This window comes from Ambystoma mexicanum, chromosome 2q (genome assembly GCF_040938575.1).
Source record: "Ambystoma mexicanum isolate Mex_15411 chromosome 2q, UKY_AmexF1_1, whole genome shotgun sequence".
In the NCBI taxonomy this organism is placed as follows: Eukaryota; Metazoa; Chordata; class Amphibia; order Caudata; family Ambystomatidae; genus Ambystoma; species Ambystoma mexicanum.
In genome coordinates this window covers 947435237-947456059 of record NC_090924.1, presented here as the reverse complement: position 1 = coordinate 947456059, position 20823 = coordinate 947435237, and the positions used below count along the sequence as shown (strand labels likewise).

The window sequence follows — 20823 nt, the reverse complement described above, 5'->3', positions numbered from 1 at the left end:
ATACAATCTTAAGCACACTGAGGTATTTTTATGCAATCATTTAAAATAATACAAAATTGCAGCAGGACAACCCAAAAGTTCTAATTTGTGGAAAAGAAGTGTTCTAGAAACCATGTCGAACGCAGCTTTAAAATATATAAATAGAGCATACTGTGGCAGACTATTAGGTCTGCGTGCTCTGGTAACCAATGAATCCAAAAGAAGCAAATTGTGTGCAGTGGAGTAATCTCACCGAAATCCACTTTCGAATCTTTCGAGAAAACCCTCTTGGTCCACCCAAGTCTGTAATTCTCGCAGAAGAATTGAAGCAAAGAGCTTCCCTGAACAATCCAACATGGAAAGAAGCCGGTAATTACTAGGCTATATCTTACTGCCCCTCTTATAAACTGGAATTAAAATTGCTGTTTGCCATGACGCTGGTATCGCCCCGTCTTCTAGTACCTTATCAAAGATGATTTTGAGCAAACAGGACCAACAACTGGGATTGCTTTTAAGAAGTGCATTAGTTAATCCGTTATGCCCTGGAGCCCGAGAGGATTTGAGATTCTTAATTTGTATTGCTAAATCTTCAGCATTAACTATAAAGGGAGGTTATAAAGGCTTGAGGTCAGTAGATAGGTATAAATGGTGAGGCTCAGGAACATTTAGTTTGATCAAAAATGACTCCCATATATGTGCACTAATGAGGTTATTTAAGGACTGCTCCCTAATTCCTTTTGCCTCACCCACTAATGACCAGATACTACGAGTATTACCACTGCACAATGTCATTGCCATCTGCTGACATAAATCATCTTTACCAGATCGTCTCCACTGTTCAAGCCATCTACGATATTGATTTTTAAGTTTTCTGGCTAGCTGAGAGTAAGAGGCAAGGGAACGAGTTGGCAAATTGGCTTTCCGAAGGACACCCCTTAATTTACGTTTGGTGTCCCTGATGATTTTGTCGTACACAAGCCCTTCTTTATTTTCTCTTAATGCCATTCTGACCACAGATGTTGCAGTAATTTTCCCCTAATTGTGGCCGCTTTTCAGGGCACAAGTAAAGGATACATGTGGATGGACAGCACAACTTTTCTTCAGAGTGCGAATGCAACCCCTTGTTTTCTTTTTAGGTTGGCAAGCTTGCTCAAGTATTTGGCTACCAGGATTTTACTCAGGTTGTCACGTTCACAGTGGAGAAGCTTACTCACAAGACCACAACCACTTATTTTGTATTGGGATTTAGTTTTTCAGGGAATATTTCACGACACATTGCTGGTGTTCATTTCTTTTTTTTAAAGTCCAATGCTATTTTGTTTTGCGCACATTCGTCTAAGGCGTAGGCCTATTGAACTACATTTGTATATTTGACTTTAAGATTTATGTTCACTTACTGTGCATATATTCATGGGTGCCAGCTTGTTATTTTTGCAGCTGGTCATTTTTTTTTCCTTTTTACGTGCTGCTTAATTGTGGTTAGTTGCGGTTGTATGATTTATCACAGCAGTCACCAAGAGACAGGCCATAAAACAAGGGGCTTGTAGCATGCTGCTTAACCAAAGTGTGCGACCCTCGGAAAACATGTAATCACACAGGGCATTAACTAAAAGCATTGGGATTTCTCAAAGCATGCAATCTTTTATACATAATAAAAAAAATAGATATGTTTACAGCTACCGTGACATCGGGGATGAAAAATCACTGGTGGCCCGGGTCTCCAATCCATGCAATAACTGGAACTAAACCGGCTTAGCTGCAAAACTAGGAAAAGGCCAGCCCTCTCAGGCCAGGGTGCATAATAAGGGAGGCAATACCACTTATAGCAACATGGCCTGAGGGGCTGGCCCTTTCCTCACTTTGAAGCTAAGTAGGGTTGGTCCTAGTTACTGCATGGATGGGCGACGGTCCACAGTCTGGTCCTATGTGTTTTCTTTTGTTTTAAATATCTCATAACATACGAAGAAAACAAATGGCATCTGCTTTTTTTTAAACCATGCTTCTGTCATTCCTTGAAAGTGTTGCTCTGAGGATTTCTTTTGCCTTTTGCTGAATTGCATTCTGGTATTTGTAGTCTACCAGTTAAGAGGGCGGGTAATAATGGCACAATTGTACACCTTTTGCCTAACATAGTTCAATAAGGATTTATATATTTGAGTGACACTATGGAATGTGTACTTTTCAAGTTTTCTTTATGAAGCAGAGTATTCCTGAAAGTCAGACATGAGAGTGAGGTGGCGAAATGATGAGAGTGCAAGTAAGTTATGAGTATTTGCCCACGATATGGCAAGAGAGTTTGTAATCTTGGACACTGGTGCCGTTATTCTACCCTGGTTGTGGCTGCTTTTCCGGGCACAAGTATAGATCACATGTGGGGGAACAGCTTAACCTTTTGCAGAGGGCGGAAGCAACACATGAGGTTTTTTGAGGTTGGCAAGCTTGCTGAAGTATTTGGCTACCAGGACTTTACTTAGGTTGTCATGTCCCCAGTTCAGACGCTTACCCTCAAAACCACAAGCACTTGTTTCGTATTGGAATTTTGTTTACCAGGGAATATTTCACAACAGGTTGTTGGGTTTAAAAGGTGAGCACCTTTTATACCTTGCCAGCATATTTACTGGAACATTTCCTCATTCAGGTTATTTTTCTAGTGTTCATTACTTTCTTTAAAAGTCCAATGCCATTTTGTTTTGTGCACTTTCTTCTAAGGGGAAGGTCAAATGAACTACATTTGTATATTTCACTTTAAGATATATGTTCACTCACTCTATATATATTTTCATGGGGGCCAGCTTTTGATTTTCGCTATGGGAGCAGAATGTACCTGGGCATATGTTATTCTTGCAGCCAGTCATTTTTTTCCCCGTTTCCATGCTGCTTAAATGTGGTTAGTTGGGGTCATGTCATGTATGACAACAGTCACAAAGAGACTGCCCATAAAACAAGGGACTTGGAGCACAGGGCAGGACATTTCGGCCCGGCCAGATAAGTGCACGCTACAGGACTTGCCAGGAGACGTCCCATAGAACAAGGGGATTGGAGCATGCTGCTTAACCAAAGTGTGTGGTCCATGGCAAATAACGTAATCTCACTGCACATTTGCCTAAAAACATTGTGAGTTCTGAAAGCCTCCAATCTTTTATACATAATAATACCACTGTCAAAAGAGGACAACATTTGCGTGTGATTGATGAACGTCTTTGAGCGATGGGTTGTAGATGTTTTAAAATATAGAGTGACCGTACCCAAAGGCCATGGCTGAAGGCAATGGCTAGTGATCTGGTAGCATTTTAAAATGGACAGTGGGCACGGCCAAAGGCCGAACAGTATGCTAGTTGTCTGGAAGACTTTTAAAATATATGGAATAACAAAACCCTTGAAATTCAAGGAAAAAAACTTGAGTTGCAGGGACATTAAGGTGAGAACTTAATGCAACAAAACCCCTAAAATTCATCTAAAGTCACCTTAACTTTGCACCCCCTGTTGCACACCCTATGACCATAATGATGACATCACGGATCACATCACTAATTATATTACAACAGTAATTGGCATTAAGCATGCCCTTCCACCATGGTCAGTGTGCATGGCCAAATATATTTTAACACATGCATGGGTACTAGCCATAGCCTTCAGTGAAGGACAGTGGTTACAACCTTCATCCATGTGCACTGAATATTTCAAAACACTAACAGGCTAGCAATCATAGATTTTGGCCTTTACCACTGGATACGGCTTTCAAACGTTCCCACTTTATACTATATACACTTATCAGGCACTAGCCATGGACTCTAGCACAATACCGGCCAGTGGCCACAATCTTTGGCTGTGCCCACTATGTATTCTAACATATCAATGGGCCACTGGCCATGCCTGTATAATTCAAAATAATAAAATGCAACAAGCAATGGCCTTCAGCCGTGTCCACTGCGTATTTAAGGGGAGAGTTCCTGGGGGGACAGTTTATAAAAGGAACCATAGTATTAGTGCAATTAATTCCAATTATGGTGCTGTTTCTCCTTTCACATAATGCACAAAGTGCTTATTGTATTTAGTCAGTGAAGGGCTGATAAGCACATATGTCCAATTTGGTGTGGTCTTTACAGAGTGTCTTGCCTGTAAAACAGGTGCAAAAACTCTAAAGTTATGATGGTGTCATAATTAATGATTTAACAGAATTTAGGGCAAATCAACAGGTTGCACCTTTATACGCTGATTAACGCAATCACATTAAAACGCTGTGCAATTACATAAACAGTAACAAAGATGGAAAATACAATTTAAGTAGACATATGAGACTTGATTGTGTGGGTCATTGGTTAAGGAAAATGGGTTCTAAGTTGGCAAACTTTAGAGATTCATTTCTCACATTTGAACATTTTCTTTCCATAGTGAAATATGATGTTCCTTCTTTTGAACTATCCTATCTTTTTTCATAAATCCTAAAGATGTTAAACTTGAATAACAAACAACAGTGGCATGCTCTTTTTATATCCCCAGTTCATAGGAAATCTTGACCTTGTGGTGCAGTGGTACAACAACCTGAAGATGACCATTCTTGATGTAGAATATCCTTTGCTTGAAGATGAGATGAAGCATATTGATGAGCAACTGAGAGATGCTGAGGAGTTTTTCACTTGGAAGGAAGAGAACTTCTGGGATTACATACTGAAAATGAAAGATATAATTCATGATCTGCATCAGAGAGTTCAACAGTCCAAGGACAATATCACAACAATCAGGAAATTAATGAAACTGTGGGCAGAGAAACCTTTATTTTCAAGGAAAGATAATCGCAAAGATGCTTTACTAAATCTAGATGAAAAAGCAGACCGACTTAAAAAGTACACAGTTATGCAGGATGATAGCTGCAGGATACATGCACTTGTTGAGGTAAGCTATTTGATCTCCGTTATGTTTTTTTTACTACAGTGAGGTTATTGGTTCTGAATCATATTATGAATGAAGAATTTTTTCAGGACCAACCTCATGGGCACATTCTTTTCTTCATAAAATTGTAATTTTAATGTTGCTTTCTACATATTTGAATAATAATCTGGGGAAGTCGATGGTACAATTGTTGACTAGGCTGTGTTGTTGGTTTCATAGTCACTGCACCTCTTTTCAGATTGAGAGTATTGTGTTCCAAAGTGTGCAGGGTTTGACCGTGTAGCCTATGATTGCATACGCAAGCTGGTAAGTTGTGGAATCCTCTCTTTCAGGCAAAAACGTTTTATTTACCATCAAACTTTCCACTTTTGTACTTTTTTTAACCAATGTATTTTCTGCAAAGTAAGGGGGAAGAGAGGATGGATTTGAACCAAATTATAAATCCAGCTTCAACATTGCCTCCGATACAAAAGGAGGGAGGCTCTAGTTTTATTGCCGAGCAATCATTGTGGAGTGGGACTCCCTCTCAGTCCCCCTAGAAAGATTATACCATCACTTCAACAAACATCCCAGTCAGTAGTGCCAGTCTGGTCAATATCCCTAAAATGCTTTGCAATTCATTTGCTGCAATTTCTCTGTTAAAGATAGGGATGCTGGAAAGGGTAGGGATAGCAGAGGTTAGTGTGACTAAATCCTTTGCCTTCTTCTGATTCTTGTAAAGTGCCTTCAATAAATGTGAGGGAGTCCTCGCCATTCTTAAACACTGCAGCAATAATTTGCTTCACCTGTTCGAAATGAGCCTCTCCCATCATCTGATACACCAACACGTTCAACCATTTCTGGGGGTGTGTTGCCCATTGCCTCTTATAGTAGCCTCTCAAACATAACGGCTCCCTCAATAGCAGCCTTGAACTTTGTCCTTAATTACTTCGTAAAGATTTTTTAACTATTAAAGGATGAGGTGAAAGAACACACAATGCACTTTGTGGGGCTCCAAATGAAAATGGATGAATGTATAATTTTATTGATAGAACAGAAAATTGACAAATTAGTTCCTTCTATGGAGACCTTACAGAGTCCCTGTCAAGTGGTAAATGATACAGTTTCAAAAAGGTTTGAAGACACACCACTTTCAGCCACATTGTTATGCGAGTTCGAAAGACTGAGAAATATTTCTTGTGGTGAAGAACAGCCAGGAAACCTCACTAACAGACCTCAAGACTCAGATGTGGTTATTTTAGATTCCCAACTATCTGTGTCTCAAAGAGTGATCATGGTTAAAAAAGCAAAAAATAAAAAGTTGGTTATAAATGGCATAAGAATGTGTGCAGTACGTTTTTACAATCTTTGCAGGCAAAGGAAAAGGAGGATACGAATGCCCAAATATATCCTAAATTTAAAGTAAGTTGTTCCAAGAAAAAGCATATTTCTCCAAAGAAAATCCAACAGTAGAGGTGGCTTCCACCATGAAAATTAATGAAAGGAAGAAGAAAAGTGAGGGCATTAGGGATGATATTATGGCCCGTATTACCATGGACAGCATGATGGGAGTTAATTTTTCTACACAAACTAATATAGTTATTGACCCTTTTTTATTAACACAGCCTATTATTTCTTTGAACAGAGGATAGGTGGAGAATTAGGAGAAAGAAAAGGATATGCGGATGAGTGGCAAAAGTAATGCTACCCGATGACTGGATGTCCCACAATACCATTCTTCATGGGGAAATCGTGACGGGCTTAAAAACCATAGAATTTCAGGACTTCACAATTTATTGACTGTCCTGGATTCATTAAGTTTAATTCTAGAAGTAGTTAAGATAAGTTAATCTTAAATGACAGTTCTGTGATTACACCTTTTAAAGGTTTTACGACATTGCAGCAAATCTCTACAAAAGACATTGCTTTGGTGACATTAAGGGGCCGATTCATGGAACAAACGTGCGCCGAAAATCTTCGCGCAAGCAGGCGCAAGCAGGCGCAAGCGGAAAAAAACAGGCGCACGCACACGCGTGCGATTCATGGAAGTCCCTGCGCATGTACACCCCGGGATGTGCGCCAAACCCGTGCATGGCGCACAAGTCACTGCAACATCCCGAAAGGCATGCGCGACGCGCACAGTGAAAGCGCACAACCTCGGCGCATACACCAGAAAGTGGGCGGGACACGGGGCGTAACGGGCGGAATGGGGAACAACGCGCGAAAATAAGGGCTTAACTGGGGATGTACTGCAGGGAAGCAGACGGAACGCCCACACGCACTCGAACCACACATATTCATGGAATTGAATAGGGCAAAGCCACGCACAGCCAAAGACACGCACAAGCCGAAACACGTCCGCCGCACGAAGGCAGGTGGCAGCGTCCCTGCGCATTACAAAAGTGGCAACATACAGCAATTGGGCCTGTGCGAGCGGGGCACGTGTATTTCGGGGGTGCGCGTGAACTCTTTCACGCGATCGGGCCTGGGGGAGCGGGCTACGTGTATATCAGGGGTTCGCGTGAAGTTTTTCACGCGATCGGGCCTGGGGGACCGGGCTATGTGTATTTCAGGGGTTCGCGTGAAGTTTTCCACGCGATCGTGCCTGGGGGAGCGGGCTACGTGTATTTCAGGGGTTCGCGTGAAGTTATCAGGGGGGGCCTGGGGGAGCGGGGTACCACTCACCGTCTGCCTTGCGTGTAGAAGAACGCGTAGCCAACACCCGCTGTGAAGTAATAGCGTGTGAACCCCAAGGGATGGAAAACACACACACCGCACGAAAAGCACGTACAGAACAGTGTAAAGGCACGCGGGATCTCCAAGCCCTGCCAGGGCAACACCCGTGCGCAAAACGTCACAGACGCGCTTACGCTGTAAGGGCCTTTGGTCCAATGAAATCGCGTACGCGTGCTGACGCGCTTACGCGCTATGGGCCTTTCCTCGATTTTCACACTGGCGTGCAGGATTTTCATGTGCCAAATCACTCCGTATCAAGCTGGCCACGCGAAAACACACGGGAGGCCACGCTCCTGCCCAGAAGGCCCAATTACTGCCCCCCAGTGCCCCGAGCAGCCTCCCACGTGCCATCTGCTGCTGCCTGCCTGCCTGCCTGCTGCCACCGTGCCCTGCCATTTGGTGCCTGCACATCAGCCATCTGCAGGGGTCCAGTTGCTGTGTCCACCCCTGCTGGAACAGAAGGCTCCCGACTCGGATAACATCGCTCCCAGCCCCAGGACCCAGTTGCCCACCCACTCCTGCCCCTGGGGTTGCCATGTCGGGCACATCCACATCTGGCACCAGTGGCAACCCCCGGCCAGAGGGGCACCAGCTTCACTGCCACCGAAGTTGGTGTCCTGGTGGAGCAAGTCCTGGGGCAGTATGATGCCCTCTTCGGATCGTCCCGCGCCAACAAGGAAGGACGGGAGAGGATCTGGGCCGACTGTGTGGTTGCCATCAACGCGGAGGGGGTGGCAACCCGCACCATCCAGAAGGTCAAGAAGCGCTGGGAGGACTTGAGGTCCAGGACCCTCATAAAGGCCCGGCGCCTCGTGGAGGGGGGCCGGGGCCGCATGAGTTCCATCCAGATGAGGGTCCTGGAACGCATACACCCAGCACTCCACACCCTGGTCCTTGAGAGGGAGACCCGTCTGGAGTTGAGCGGTAAGTGGCCAAGCATTGCTGTGTGAGACAGGGCATGTTGCAGTGTGCTGGTTGTCTGATACTTGCCTGTATGTGTGACATAGGCCATGTACGCATGTATATGTGCAGGGACATCATGGTAATTCATGTGCGACCAGTAATGTGTGAACCGCACGGTTGTTGCATGTGTTTAAATGCGACATGGGGAGCCCTATGCAGATTGTACACATGAGAGCATGGCAGTCTCTGTTCCTGGACATGGGTGGGGGTGAGGGATGGGTGCTGATGCCAGGTACATATATGGTATCCATGTCTGTGTGCCTGACCTGCGTGTCTGTGACTTGTGAATGCCATGGATGCATGACACATGTCTGTGACAATGTACAGATTCACTGATGCAGCCTAGTCATCCTTGTATCCACTGTGATTGGGGTGTACGGGGCCAGATGGATGTGACTGAGGTGAAGTGTGTGCATGTGATAGGCATGACCCATGATGCATGTGAGTTCCATTACATTGTATGTTTCGAGAGTCCATTGGACATGAATGGAAATGCCCATGGCATGCACCATGACTGTCACTGTGTGTGTTTTGCCTGGACTGACACATGTGTTGTGGAGGGACATGATGGAAGTGTACTTTGACAGTGGCACTCATCTGCTATTGCTTCCTGTCTAGGGGACCATTGTACAGTACCCTGATGCTTGTGTTCTATGTCTCCCTCTACGCAGCGGCTAGTGAAGAAGAGGGCGGAGACGGCGCTGTGGAGCAAGGCGGCGGGGATGCCCCCACGGCTGCAGCGGAAGGGGTGGGTGAGCCCCCACAGGGGCCTGCTACGGCAGAAGACGGTGAGGAGCCATCCAGGTTGGTGGTTTCCACAGAGGAGGAGGAGGCCGCCACTGAGGTGCACATGGGGCCTGGTGGGGGCATCCCTGCTGGTGCAAGTGGTGCAGTCCAGGGGCAGGAGGCAGCACAGGTCACCGTGGAGGGGCCTGTGCATGTCGCTGTCCCTGACCCTGTGGGTGCACCACCATGCACCAGCAGGGATGCCCCATCCCAGGCCCGTCCGCAGGTAGAGGGGATGTCCATGTCATCTGACTCCCCTCCACCTGCGGACAAGGGGACCCCTGGCCGTATGGAGAAGGTCCTGATTGGGGTCGCGATGCGCACGGCTTTGATTCGTGATGCCGTGCGTGCTTCCCAGGAGGAGCACGCACGTCATCACGAAGAGCACCGTGCCGACGTGGCCCAATTGGGATCGTCCATGTTCGGGGGTTTCCTGCATGTGTCGGCCAATCTGGCGGCCCTCTCCTCCTCTGTGGAGACTATACGCCAGTCGTTCTCCTTGCGGTCTTCCAGCCCAGATGCCACCAGGGCCCCCTGTGAACCTGCCCTGACCAATGCAGCCAGCTCGGTGGGGATCCCATCCCTGCCACAGACGGGAGTCAGAGGTCCAGCAGGGGTGGACACCACAGCAACTGTACCCCAGCAGATGGAGGATGTGCCGGCATCATCAGGCAGGGCACGTGCACGACGGCGTCGGTGGATTCCATCAGCCTGGATGCCGTCGTGCTGGCAGAGGCAGTGGCGTCGGAGGCAGCAGCGGAGTCAACGTGGGAGGCATCATGGCTCGGGGCCATCAACATCGGAGGGGCAGGCATTGGCCGGAGGGCAGGAGGACCCAAGACGGGAAGTGTCTTCCGTGTGGCAGCGGTTGGGCCAGCAGATAGGTGCGGAGCGGCGGCGGGCGGAAGAGGCGCGGCTCACAATGGTCAGGGCGGAGAACTCCATGCGGAGGGCCCTGAGGCGGGCCGAGTGCCTCGAGGCAATCCGCAGGGGGTTGGAGGAGGAGACGGCGTCGTCCCTGCGGACCCTCAGGGCCATGGAACAGGACCGCCTCCGGGACATCAAACAGGAGTTCGATGATGCCCTGGCCCGGAACACCACGGAGTGAGCCGCTGGACTTGCCCGCCGCCTTTGTATATAGTTATATAGTTAGTGTTAGGTTTCCTTTATTTCTTTTTTTTATTTGGTTGCGATTGGACAATGCGCCACATTTTTGTATGTAGTTCAGTTTTTAGTTAGTTGTCATAGTTAGGTTTCATTTGGTTGGGCTCATGGACCCGGGATTATCTTGTAAATAGTTCTTCAATGGATTTGTCTATTTTTTGGATTTTTTTCATCGCCATGGAGCAATGGTTTTTGTTTATCATTTACACTTGGATTACTTTTCTGACTGTGACTTTGGACACCATTTTTTTGGATTGTGCTGTGTGTTTTTGATTTTTTTCATGGACATTCTTCTTCTTTTGGTTGTTTTGCTTTGTGGTTTTTCTCATTTCATTTCCATTCAAGTTGATTTTAAATACATTTTTATTTTCATCCTTCAATGTGTCGTATCATCTCATTGCTTTCATGCATGTCATGTTGGGTGTCTTAACATTCACTTGCAGCCATTGTGTGTGACAGACATGTGTTCATTTGCATTATTTACATTGGGTGTGTAACATGTCATTGCCTTTGATATGTGGGTGGATGTGATAGTTGGTTGGGCCTTTTGGCAGGGGAGGATGGCCGTTACGGACATGATTGGGGATTGGTGGGACCCAGGTGCAGGGGGGCATGGATGGGACATGGGTGGGGGCCTGCTGGCAGGTGCCCCACAGTGCTGGGGGGTGGGGGTAGTGGGGGCCTGCTGGCAGGTGCCCCCCAGTGCTGGGGGGTGGGGGTGGTGGGAGACATGAGTTGGACATGGGTGGGGGCCTGCTGGCAGGTGCCCCACGGTGCTGGGGGGGTGGGGAACATGAGTTGGACATGGGTGGGGGCCTGCTGGCAGGTGCCCCACAGTGCTGGGGGGTGGGGGGCACATGAGTTGGACATGGGTGGGGGCCTGCTGGCAGGTGCCCCACAGTGCTGGGGGGTGGGGGTGGTGGGGAACATGAGTTGGACATGGGTGGGGGCCTGCTGGCAGGTGCCCCACAGTGCTGGGGGGTGGGGGTGGTGGGAGACATGAGTTGGACATGGGTGGGGGCCTGCTGGCAGGTGCCCCACAGTGCTGGGGGGTGAGGGTGCTGGGAGACATGGGTCGGGGCCTGGTGGAGGCTGCCCCTGGTGGCTGGGGGGTGGGGGTGGTGGGAGACATGGGTGGGGTCCTGGTGGTGGGTGCCCCTGCACTGCTGGGGGGTGGGGGTGCTGGGAGACATGGGTGGGGGCCTGGTGGAGGCTGCCCCTGGTGGCTGGAGGGTGGGGGTGGTGGGAGACATGGGTGGGGGCCTGGTGGTGGGTGCCCCTGCACTGCTGGGGGGTGGAGGTGCTGGGAGACATGGGTGGGGGCCTGGTGGAGGCTGCCCCTAGTGGCTGGGGGGTGGGAGTGGTGGGAGGCATGGGTGGGGGCCTGGTGGTGGGTGCCCCTGGTGGCTGGGGGGTGGGGGTGGTGGGAGACATGGGTGGGGGCCTGGTGGTGGGTGCCCCTGCACTGCTGGGGGGTGGGGGTGCTGGGAGACATGGGTGGGGGCCTGGTGGAGGCTGCCCCTGGTGGCTGGGGGGTGGGGGTGGTGGGAGACATGGGTGGGGGCCTGGTGGTGGGTGCCCCTGCACTGCTGGGGGGTGGGGGCGGTGGGAGACATGGGTGGGGGCCTGGTGGTGGGTGCCCCTGCACTGCTGGGGGGTGGGGGTGCTGGGAGACATGGGTGGGGGCCTGGTGGAGGCTGCCCCTGGTGGCTGGGGGGGTGGGGGTGGTGGGAGACATGGGTGGGGGCCTGGTGGTGAGTGCCCCTGCACTGCTGGGGGGTGGGGATGCTGGGAGACATGGGTGGGGGCCTGGTGGAGGCTGCCCCTGGTGGCTGGGGGGTGGGGGTGGTGGGAGACATGGGTGGGGGCCTGTTGGTGGGTGCCCCTGCACTGCTGGGGGGTGGGGGTGGTGGGAGACATGGGTGGGGGCCTGGTGGTGGGTGCCCCTGCACTGCTGGGGGGTGGGGGTGGTGGGAGACATGGGTGGGGGCCTGGTGGTGGGTGCCCCTGGTGGCTGGAGGGTGGGGGTGGTGGGAGACATGGGTGGGGGCCTGGTGGTGGGTGCCCCTGCACTGCTGGGGGGTGGGGGTGCTGGGAGACATGGGTGGGGGCCTGGTGGAGGCTGCCCCTGGTGACTGGGGGTGCAGGGGGACATGCGTTGGTGGGCAGTAGTGCAAGTTGACATGTGGGTTGGCTGGGGGACATGGCCATGGTGGATGGGGTGCCTGCAGGACATGTGCAGGGTAGGCCCCTGTGGTGTGAGCCACCTGCAGGGGCCGTGGAGGGTGTAGAGGGAACACCTGGGAGGACCCACACGTGCAATTCACGTGTGGTGCTCCCCGCGCACCCCTGAAATACATGTACCATGATGAAATCGCGTGTGGAACTTCCCGCGCACCCCTGAAATACGCGTACCCTGCTCGCACGGGCCCAATCGCGTGTGGAAATTCCTGCGCACCCCTGAAATACACGTACCATGATGAAATTGCTTGTGGAACTTCCCGCGCACCCCTGAATTACGCGTACCCTGCTCGCAAGGGCCCAATCGCGTGTGGAAATTCCCGCGCACCCCTGTAATGCACGTACCCTGATGGAATCGTGTGTGGAACTTCCCGCGCACCCCTGGAATACACGTACCCTGCTGATTTCGCGTGTGAAACTTCCCCCGCGCCCCGAAATACACGTACCCTGATGGAATCGCGTGTGGAACTTCCCGCGCACCCCTGAGATACGTGTACCCTGCTCGCACGGGCCCAATCGCGTGTGGAAATTCCCGCGCACCCCTGAAATACACGTACCCTGCTGAAATCGCGTGTGTAACTTCCCCTGCACCCTGAAATACACGTACCCTGCTGATATCGCGTGTGGAACTTCACGCGCACCCCAAAATACATGTACCCTGATGGAATCGTGTGTGGAACTTCCCGCGCACCCCTGAGATACACATACCCTGCTCGCACAGGCCCAATCGCGTGTGGAAATTCCCGCGCACCCCTGAAATACACATACCATGATGTAATCGCGTGTGGAACTTCCCGCGCACCCCTGAAATACGCGTACCCTGCTCACACGGGGCCAATCGCGTGAGGTACTTCCCGCGCACCCCAGTGATACACGTAGCTCGCTTGCTGTGCTGGTACAGGGTTAGCGCAGCCCTTTGCGCTGGATTGGGTATATTGATGGCTTTTCCCTGCGCGAGAGGCGTTCTTGGGGGCGTAACTGGCGCTGCTGCAGGGTCGCTGCGCCACTGTGCGCCACGGCTGGTTTTGGTGGCTGGAATCCATGAATACGCTGTGCGCGGAAATGGATTTTAGCGCACGCGGCTGGCGCAGGGATTCGCACGCGCACACTGTGCGCCAGCCGCGTGCGCCACTTGTGCGCTGAATTCTATGAATTACCCCCTTATAGAGAGCCTGTGCATTTAGATATTGTCAAACTAGACATACTGTCTAAAGTCGTTTGACTATTCATATTGTCTGTTGCTGACAATTTGAGACAAAAGGTGTTTGATTTGTGGGCTCCGGGGGGTGAATGGTCCTCATAGTCATCATAATGATGGTGCAAATATCTCCTCCTTCCCCTCCCTTAATCAGCAAATGTGTATCACCTGTGAATATGGATTGGATGGTGCTCACAGAGCCCACCTGGTTCCCCCTAGTCAGAACTCATCAGAATGGGCTTGGCACTCTGGGTAGTTAAATAAGGAGATCCCTAACGAACAACCCAAACGGCCTGGGTTGTAACACACATTTGGTGGGGGGGGGTTCTTTCCTGGAATTCTTGGGTGCATAATTATTTGATGGGGAATCCTTAAAGTACACAATTGTCCCAAGATTGTCTATCTATATGTCTTCAGGAAACTTTGTTATTGGACCATATGATTTTGGATGGATATTTTGCCATTTATGAGAAAGCATTAAGAGGAAAATGTGGTAGAACTATTGTTAGACTAATGACTGCTATCAGGGCGGCCTGGGCTCAAGAGGTTACAATATTTTCTGGTATGGGTTTAGGCCCACTGGCATTAAATGTACATGTGAAAGAAAATTAGAGGAAGTTATTGATTGTTAATATGTATTGGAATTAATCAAAAGAGCCTTTAGATACATTTATTGGAGACATTGAGATGGTGTTAGGGAAATTGAGAGAATTGGAGCCTTTTGGGTAAATTATAATTTTGGAGGATTTTAATTCAAATTCCCTATGGGATTTTGGGCTTGATTCAAATTCCTTTAGTGTCATTTCTAAATATCAGTCACATTTGTGTGCCAGGGACAGACGGTGGACTGATACTTTTTCAGACTGGGATTTACAACGACTTAATGGGAATGTTCCAGGACATCTGGATGGGGAACTCGACATGGAGTAGAGGTGCTCAAACCTCACAAATGTATTATTTCCAACATATGATGGGATAGAAGAGAGAGTCAGCCAAATATGCCGCTAGTGTGGACATGTCCCTAGCGTTTGATACAGTAAATTGAGGCACTGTTTGGTATTTAAATTATAGAACATCCTGTCTTCCCTCCTTAATATTTTGATTAGGTTTCATAATAATGCAAAGTTACGTGTTGGGTTTAATTTGGACGGTGCCTTGACATCCCCAATTAACACCTTCAGAGGAGTTAAACAGGAGTACATTCTAGCACTCTTGTTATTCAATTTATATTTATCTGATCATGAGGAATATTTAGATAAGGCTTAGTTTACTCACCTCAAATTATTTGGTGTCAATATTGTTTGTATTTCATATGCATACAGTATTGTTTTATTTGCTCGGTTAAGGGTTGGACTTCAACATCTGTTTCTGACCTTTGCAAAGTTTGCCACTGAACACAATTTGGTGATGGATGGAAATGTGACCTAGATTATATTATTTTCGAATAAAACAAGTAGACAACATAAAGGTTGGTGGTTAGCGAATATGGAACTGGAAATCGTGACTACCCTTCTTACTTGGGCTTTACTGTGACTTCTCGGCCAAATAAGACCACATTATTGCCAGCAATGAGGAAAAAAAGTCATCAATTGTTGCATTGTTTGGCTGAATTTGAGAAATTTAGCTTCGACCCCATAAGAAAATATTATGAAAGTAAGGTAGAGCCTCCTTGCTAAATGGCTTGGAAAGTTACCAAGCTTTATCCTCAGTAGATTTAACATCTGTGAAAGGTCTTATTTGGAAACAAGTACTTTAGCTTGCTAACTGCATCTCAATACTTCTACTACGAAATGAGTTAGGTTTAGTTTCCCTAAACACTAGATTGTTGTGGAAACAAATATTGTTATGTAGAAAATTCCAGGAACCTCCCTATTTGTCGATATGTATAGTTTTTGCACAAAACACACGTCATTCTGAAAATCTATTCAGGTTTGTGAGACAGCATTAGCTACACGGGGCCTAGATAATACTGGTAACATGGTAAACATTCAGACTTTTATGAGGAAAATCTACCAAATAGACAGGCATTACACATGCAAAAAACATATGCGATTACCACAAATATGGTGATTTGAAACATGTCACTAGACAATTGGGGAATATGTCATTATATTTATAATGGTTTCCTTCACATATTGTCAGAAATACTTATTTGCAGTTTTAGACTAATTGTGTTAGATACAAATGAAATTCTGGCTTTATTAAGTAAAAAACAAAGTGTGTTTCGTCCATGTGTGGATTTTGGAAAGCAACTGTGGAGACATGCTGCCATTTAGTTATTGCTTGTCAGAAATGTATGGAACTCACTGTTATATTTTGGTCATTTTTTTCACTCAGTAGATTTTGTATTGATGAAGGTATTTTGGGAAAGATGATAAAATACCAATTATATGTCATTGATTATTACACTGTTGTAATTTTTTAAAGCAATTGTTATTATAAAATAGGATATGGTTTTAATGGAAACATCTAAGTGAAATTGATTAATTCTGTAAGGAAACATAGGAATTGTATGATGATTATGAATTTTGTTATGAGAGACTAGCAGTACCACCCGGTATAGCCCGGGTAAGCACGTTGGGGTCTGCTATAGCCTTGTGTATGTTTTCTTGTGTTATAACTTCCTATTTTTGAAAAAGTCGGGGGGACTGAACAGACAATTAACTGGTCCAAGAACATTTAAGTAATGCACACGTACATACGGAGGTGCAGGGAAGAGGAGGGATGGGGGAACAAAACGAGTCCGGTCCAGCAGGGCCCTGGGTTAAGTGCAGAGCGGTTGCCCCGCTCATCGACCGTAAGATGAAAGTGCAGGGGGAGCCTGGGACTTCTTAGGCTCTGGAGGTGAACCAGGCAACCGGTCAGCAAAAACTGAACAGAGTTAGGGGGGGAGAAGGAGGGAGGAGAGAAAGGAAAGGAGGTTAGCAAGGGAGAGAGAAGGAAAACGAGAAAAGGAAATCTTGAGGAGTTTTTGGAACTTAAGGTGTTCCGGCTCAAAATGCAGAGGCTGTTCCAGAGGGAGGCACCTGTAGAGGATACAAATCTACCCCCAAATCTCTGTTTGTGAAAGCCGCTCAACCGCAGAGAGTTAGAGGACGATGAGCGGAGGGCTCTAGAGTATTTAGGAAGTGATTGTTGTAGATAGTGTGGTCCCCGGCCCCAGACAGCTTTGTGGATTATGCAGAGGATCTTGAACTTAATCCTTGCATCCACGGGAGCCAGTAGAGGGATTTCAGCCTCAGAGAGATACGGTCCCAGGGCTTGAGGCCAAGGATGAGACTTGCGGTTCTGTTCTCAATGAGTTCTAGAGGACAGTGAGTATATGTAGGAAGATTGAGAAAGAGGCTGTTGCTATAGTCCTGCCTAGAAAGAACCAGGGCTCTCAAGGTAATGAGTCTCTGGGGGAAAGTGAGAAAAGGTAGAATACATCTGAGGAGGTGCAGTTGCTAGTTTGACTTTTTGAAGATGTGTGCGATGTGAGAAGAAACTCAAGAAGGATATCTGGCCACGATTTTTTGCCTCATTGTAGATGAGGGCAGAAGGCCAAGGGAGGCCGGCCAGTGAGAGAGTGGGAGCAGGGATCCCAATGAGTACAATCTCTTTCTTACTGGCATTCAGGCAGAGATCGTTAGCAGCACACCAAGCCTGAATTGCAGATAGACAGTCCGGTATAAATGAGGAGGAGGAGGCCAGGGGTAGCCTAAAAGAGAGCTGCATGTCATGCACATAACACTGAAAGATAGAGGTAAAGGTAGAGATCCTGTGGGCCTAGGGGGTCATGTAGATGTTGAAAAACCAGGGGGAAAGGTTACATTCCTTGGGGACACCCCAAGTAGAGAGAGTGGTAGAGGAGAGAAAAGCCCTGAGTTCCACCAGGGGGGGCCGGTCAGAGAGACAGGAGGCAAGCCTTACCAGGGCCTGATATGTGATGCCCAGCGTATCACAGAGACCGGTGATCAGGATGGTGTGGGTTACCGTATCGAAAGCAGAAGAAAGATTGAGAAGAATGAGGACAGAGGGAGAGTTAGTGTCAAGATTTGAGAGCAGGTCTTCACGAGTGTTCAGAAGATCAGTTTTCATGGCTCTGGATGCTCTAAAGCCAGACTGGTGATATGATGTGATAGGTTATTTATAACACGCTCAGTACCCAGAGGTTTCTAAGCGCGGATGCGGGGATCGAACCTATGTTGCTCCGTGTCTTCTTGCTTCCAAGGAGAGCATGTTGCCGCTGAGCTATCCTCCCGATGGTCATGGAGACAACCAACAGATTCAATATGCAGGGTAAATTGAGTGAAAGCCAGCTTTTCCAGGAGTTTTCCCAGGAAAGGGGTGATGGAGATTGGACGATAGGTTGCCAGAATGGATGGGTCGGCAGAGGTTTTCTTTAGCTGAGGGTGCACAAGAGTGCTTGAGAGGAGAGGGGAAAACTCCAGTGGTTAAAAAGAGGATGCAGAGATCGGCCAAAGCAGGACTGAGAGTGTCAATATTGTCCTTGATGGTTTTGTAGGGGCAGGGGTCCACCTGTTTGGAAGAGGCTTTCATAGACCGGACTTGTCTAGCGACCTCCTCAGGTGTGAGGAGACAGAGGAGAGATGAGGGGGATCGGTGGGGGCAGCCGAAAGGGGCCCAAGAGATGTTGGTGCAGGAGGGGGAGTGGAAGAGAGTGAGGACAGGATGTACTGTTTTGGTGGTGAAATGTGTGACAAGGACTAAGCAAATGGCCTAGGTGGGTGCAGCAGAGGATGCAGCTGCAGCAGGGCTGGCCAGCTCCCTGCAGACTTAAGTTTGGCCGTATTGTTAAATTCCGCAGATATGCAGGCTTGAATGTAGACTCTTTTCTTGGAGTGGATGCAGAGTCTATATTGCCTTTGAAGAAGGCAGCAGGCCAGTTTTTCAGAGGGTGTACTTGAAGATCACCATTTCCATTCTGCTGCTCTGGACTTGCATTTAAGGGCAGCCAGATCTTAGTGGTACCAAGAGTTTCACTTTTTCGCAGGCTTCAATCGGACCCTCATGAAAGGGGAAAGAATGTCAAGTGTGTTGGAGATGGAACGGTGGAAATTGGAGAGGGCTGTGTCACGGTGGGAGTCAGCCGCAGGAGAAGGAGGAGAGTAGGTGCAGGCAAAGGCAGCCACTGACACTCTTTTCATGGGTTGGATGACTTTGAAGGCAGGAGATGGTGTAGGGTGTACCATTGAAGAAGGAGAAGAGAGCTTCACGTGAGAAAAGAGAAGAGTGTGATCAGTCAATGAGAGTGGTGTAGTGAGAGGAATAGAAAGTGGGATGTCTGTGGAGATGAGAGCATCCCAGGTGTGGCCAGCAGTGTGCGGGGGACCAGAGGGTAGAATGGAAAGAGCAAGGGAGTCACACAGGTTGCAGACAGGTTCTGAGGAGTCCGAAGAGTCAAGATGAATGTTAAGTCCCCTATAAGGAGGATCTGCGAAGAGGAGGAGAGGAGAGAAGAGGCCAGGTCAGCCTATTCTGAGAGGAAGAGGGTGGACTGGCCCGGCAGCCGATAGAAGGTGGCCAGAGTAAGAGAGGAGACAGAGGAGAGAGAGAGCCTGCAGACCAGGTTTTCAAAGGAGGAGTAGACCTGAGTGGGGATAATGGAAACAGGGATTCACTCAGAAAAGATTAAGGCTACTCCACCTCTTGGCCTGTTGGGCCTGGGCACAGAGAGGATCTTGTAGGCTTCAGGGAGAAGTGTGTCAAAACTCATGACAGAGCTGTCCTTAAACCATGTCTCAATTAGAGCAAGAACATCAAGGTCCAGGAGTTCAAGGAGGTGGCTGATGTCAGAGGAGTGCTTGACAGCAGAGCGAGAGTTTAGTGTGGCAACATGGAGCAGGTCGCCACTTTTGAAGGACTTTCGCCAGGGGGTTCAGGGGACAGAGGCCCCCCCATAAGTGGCAAGCGTGCCTGAGAGATAGAGGTAGGGTGAGGCAGAGGAGACAAGGATGACAAGTGTGTCAGTAAGGAGGGTCAGGCAAGGGAGCCAGGACAGTAGAAGATGGCAAGGGAGGCAGTATGGGGGGGCTGAAAGAGGTAAGAGGGCTCCAGATGTGGCAGCCCGGGTGACCAGGGCAGCAGGGTGGGAGAGAATGAGAAGGTTGTCAGTTTAATGGGAGTAGGCAAGGAAGGCTGTACAGTTGAAAGTGACAAGGGGGGAGTTGTGAGGGATGTGATAAGGAAAGAAGGTGGCAAGGAAGCCAAGGTGGGCATAGTTGACAGGGAAGCCTGGAGGGCTGTAGAGGTAGGTGGAAAGGGAGCCAATGAAGAGGAAAAAGGAAAGTTGATAAGGCGAGGAAGGAGCCTATCAAAAAGTGAGAGGTTGGGTTGAGGCCCTTGTACCGGGATGGTACCATTTCGATAGGCATTTATGATGGCCCTTGCAATGGAAAAAGGGGCCAGATGGGCCTCCCAGCGGGTTTCACCCTATGTGTGAAGAAGTGTAAGGAGAGAGCAAAGCAGCCGTATGGAGAGTCGATAGTTTGGGAGAAGGAACGACAAAGAGGATGTCGGTGAGAGTCTCTCTGGCGTAAGCACTGACGTAGGTGTCGGTGATAGGAAGAACTGGGTTGACGGGCAGTATATCCTTCTTGAGTTTCTTCCTGCCAGACTTAGTATAAGGTAAAGGATATGAGATGGAGAATCAATTAGAGTACATGGGGAAGATAGAAAGTGCCATAGTGAGGGGCCCAGAGGGCGGTACACTTAACCGGGCAGTTAAGTACGTGGGAAGAGGTAGGCAAGGAAGGAGCAAGCACAGAGGGAGACACAAACAGGATAGGGATGAACAATTAGGAGATGACTAGGGTAAGGGAACAGATACCAGACATAGGGGGTAACCTGTCAGCACATTGCCATGAATATGACAATGCAAGGAC

At 48.6% G+C, this 20823-nt stretch overlaps 1 protein-coding gene across 1 annotated transcript in view; it reads left to right on the top strand.

The window, feature by feature from the left end:
• Positions 1 to 20823, top strand: part of DNAH11 (dynein axonemal heavy chain 11) — a 4227155-nt gene that overhangs the window by 1340032 nt on the left and 2866300 nt on the right. The window contains exon 14 of the mRNA XM_069648254.1: positions 4480 to 4872. Coding sequence (XP_069504355.1) covers positions 4480 to 4872 — 393 coding nt within the window. The remainder of the gene's footprint in view (positions 1 to 4479; positions 4873 to 20823) is intronic.